The sequence below is a fragment of the Sinocyclocheilus anshuiensis genome, unplaced genomic scaffold (assembly GCF_001515605.1).
Source record: "Sinocyclocheilus anshuiensis isolate Anshui unplaced genomic scaffold, SAMN03320099.WGS_v1.1 scaffold245, whole genome shotgun sequence".
NCBI lineage: Eukaryota > Metazoa > Chordata > Actinopteri > Cypriniformes > Cyprinidae > Sinocyclocheilus > Sinocyclocheilus anshuiensis.
In genome coordinates, this window is record NW_015536478.1 from 674,845 (window position 1) to 678,463 (window position 3,619).

General features: G+C 31.1%; 1 protein-coding gene across 2 annotated transcripts in view; it reads left to right on the top strand.

Moving 5' to 3' along the window:
- Nucleotides 1–3,619, top strand: part of LOC107665727 (zinc finger Y-chromosomal protein 1-like) — a 10,894-nt gene that overhangs the window by 1,883 nt on the left and 5,392 nt on the right. For both annotated transcript variants that reach the window (XM_016456842.1, XM_016456768.1), the window contains 2 exons: nucleotides 1,306–1,617; nucleotides 2,685–2,834. In XM_016456842.1, the coding sequence (XP_016312328.1) occupies nucleotides 1,306–1,617; nucleotides 2,685–2,834 (462 nt within the window). The remainder of the gene's footprint in view (nucleotides 1–1,305; nucleotides 1,618–2,684; nucleotides 2,835–3,619) is intronic.

The window sequence follows — 3,619 nt, forward strand, 5'->3', positions numbered from 1 at the left end:
ATGTGTGTGTGTGTGTGTGTGTGTGTGTGTGTGTATATGCACACACATATTATATTTAATTAATATTTTTATTTATATTGTTTAATTATAAATTATAATTATTAATGATGAATAATAATTCTTACATGTTTTGCATTATTATTAATAATTACTAATAATTATTAAAATTACAAATATATTAAATGGGATCAAAAATATATAAAAAATATACATAAATATACCTAATTAAAATTTAAATAATTGAAAGAAATCTGTATGATTAAAAACATAATTTCACACAAACACAAATATATTAAATGGCATAATGCGAAATAAAAATATATTAAAAATATTGTTTTTATAATTTAATTATACTATAATTAAAATTAGTTATATTAATTATAAATGTAAATTAATATGCATTATTTTTACTGTATATTTAATTGAGCAATTATTATTAAGAGTTTTAATTTCATTATTATTAATATATTAAGAGTCTCTGTGGGCAACAAAATATTTAAAAATTATTACATTGAAAAATGTTTTTAGAATATATTACTATAATAAATTATAATAATGGATATAATGACTTATAATGAATATTTTAATATAATTACATTGTAAAATGTATATAATTATAATAAAATGTATGTAATTATGTTAAGTAATACATATAAATGTATTTATATGTAATTATGAATTATAATAATTATTATATAATAATTATCATGATGTGTGCTTTTATTGTTGTCAGTTTTTTTTCTCTATTATTATTATTGTGTCAAAAAGCTGACATAAAGCAGTATGTATCTATATGTGACCCTGGAGCACAAACCCAGTCTTAAGTCGCTGGGGTATATTTGTAGCAATAGCCAAAAATACACTGCATGGCTCAAAATTATCGATTTTTCTTTTATGCCAAAAATATATTAAGTCAAGATCATGTTCCATGAAGATATTTTGTACATTTCCTATTGTAAATATATCAAAACTTCATTTTTGATTAGTAATATGCATTGCTAAGAACTTCATTTGAACAACTTTAAAGATGATTTTCTCAATATTTAGACTTTTTTGCACCCTCAGATTCCAGATTTTCAAATAGTTGTATCTCGGCCAAATATTATCCTATCCTAACAAACCATACATCAATGGAAAGCTTATTTATTCATCTTTGAGATGATGTAGAAATCTCAATTTCACAAAATTGACCCTTATGACTGGTTTTGTGGTCCAGGGTCACGTATGTAATTGAACCGTAGTAACCAGCAGTCGTTATGAAGTGTAGACAGTAGTTTTGAGCAGTAGTTGTGTGTGTTGTTGCAGATGAGGGAGGTGCAGGGGAGGAGGAGTATGTGGTGGAGCTGCAGGAGACGGTGCTGGTGTCAGAGGTGGAGGGAGAGGCCGTGTCTGTCCAGGGCTTCTCCTCCGACGAGCTCGTCATCCAGGACGCAGTGGAGGATGTGGTCGCCGAGTACGTGCACTGCGACGACGATGAGGGCGTTGCCATGGAGACCTGCGTGATGTCACTGGAGGGTGAGGAGGAAGAGGAGGACGGTGTTGCCATGGCAGAGATGACGGAGGGGAGGGACCCTGAGCACGACTCGGACGGCTGCGGAGATTACCTCATGATCTCCTGTAATTCACCCAATCATTCAGTCACTCGTTCTTTCTGTCGCTTGATTCGCTCATGCGTTCGTGTGGTTCAATTTATTGTTTCAAATGCAGTTTTCAACTTAATTCAACCTAATTCAACTTAAACTCATTCCAGTTAGTTGCCAGGCAACATTTTCTTTTTGTTTGTTTGTTTGTTTATCAACACCTTAAATTTGTAATTTGTCATATATAACAATTCATTCTTATTACTTTTTACAATATTATGCAATATAATATTTTATAATATTATAATTTTTTTAGTACCTAGTTAGATACCAAGGCTGCATTTTCTTTTGTTTTTCATCTAATGCTTGTGTTTTTTGTTATTTTTTTATATCTTCAGTTTAAAATTTTATTTTTTTAAAGTTGCATTTTATTTAGTTATGTGCTTTTGCCATAGTTATTAGTTTTTGTAATATTACATAACATCACTTGTTTTTTTATTTCTTCAATTTGTTTCAATCTTTTGTAATTTTAGTAAAGCCGTTTTTTAATTTTTTTAATATCTTCAGTTTTACAAAAATACATATTTTTTAGTTATGTGCTTTCGTCATTGTTAGTAGTTTTTATAATATGTAATATAATAATTTATATTATGATTTGTTTTTGATATTGGGCTTTGCTTCATTTAAGTTTTATTTTTATGTTGGTCATCAATGTTTGTTTCATTTTCATTTTAAAATGTTATATTTTCAGTTTTTAATTTTTCAAAAAATAATTTTAGTTTAGTTGTGGTTTTGTCAGTTTGTTCATTTGCCAGTTCACTTGTTAAAGTTGTTTATTTGTTTGTTTGTTTATTCATTCATTCAATTATTCGTTCATTTGTTTCTGTCTGAATAGTTTGGACAACATTTTCAAGCTGGACTGAATTATCCAAAAATAGAAATTAACACATGATTTTTTTTTTTTACATATAATATTTAATAATAAGTAGTATTTTATTTTATTTTACCAAAGTTTTGTCTCCTTTCTTTTTATCATAATCCTAAAAATGCTTCTGCTCGAAGTATTCTCTGTTCATAATGATAAGTGTGTTCTTCCTCCTGTAGTGGACGAGGCGGGTAAGATGGTGTCTGGAGACGGAGAGGAGGTGACGGTCGAGGGGGCGATAGATGATCAGGAGGTGGAGAAAGATGAGGACGGACAGGAAGTCATTAAAGTTTACATCTTTAAAGCAGACTCTGGAGAAGATGACCTTGGTGAGTGAACAAGAGATTTGAGCCAGTGCTACTTTGGTATTATTTCTATACAATTAAAGTATTTAGAGTTAGGGTGTACTCTCACTAGGCGTTTTGAACCGCGCCCGAGCGTTTAGCCGTCCCTGGCCCGGTTGGAAGAGGTGGGCCAGGGCACGGCTCGGTTGGGCTCGGGCGCGGTACGCGTGCAGTGTGAGCGCTAACCGCGCCGGAGCACGGAACAGATACTATTTTGTGTGCGCTACTGTCACCATTACGACCGCAAACATATTCTATTACTACTACTAAACTACACTTTTCAATTAATTTAATTTAATCAAGTATATTTAGGTTTAAAGTATTATATTAAATATTTTATTTATTTTATATTTAGGATTTATAATAGTTTTAGTTGACAGTAGCAGCACTGTTTTGGGCCCATTGACGAAACCTTCAGTTCAATGATTACAAAGAAATTGAAACTCAAACTGCAGGTTCACATACTCTCCTGGGTCTTTCTTGGGCGTTTGCCACAACTTTTCATTTCTGATCCAATTATGATGCATCATGATTGTGGAGATTTGTATCCCAATGTGTATCATATTTAAAGGTGCTCAGCCAGACTAAATCATTTTTAATTTTTACTTCAGGGTGAGTGAAAATGTTGCCAGGGCAAGTTAAAAAATCTGCAAAACAAAACAAATCCTTATTTTTTTGTTGATGCTGTCTGTCATTTTAAAGGGTTCATATGATGCTGCTAAAAAGAACATTATTTTGTGTATTTGGTGTAATGAAATGTGTTTATGCGG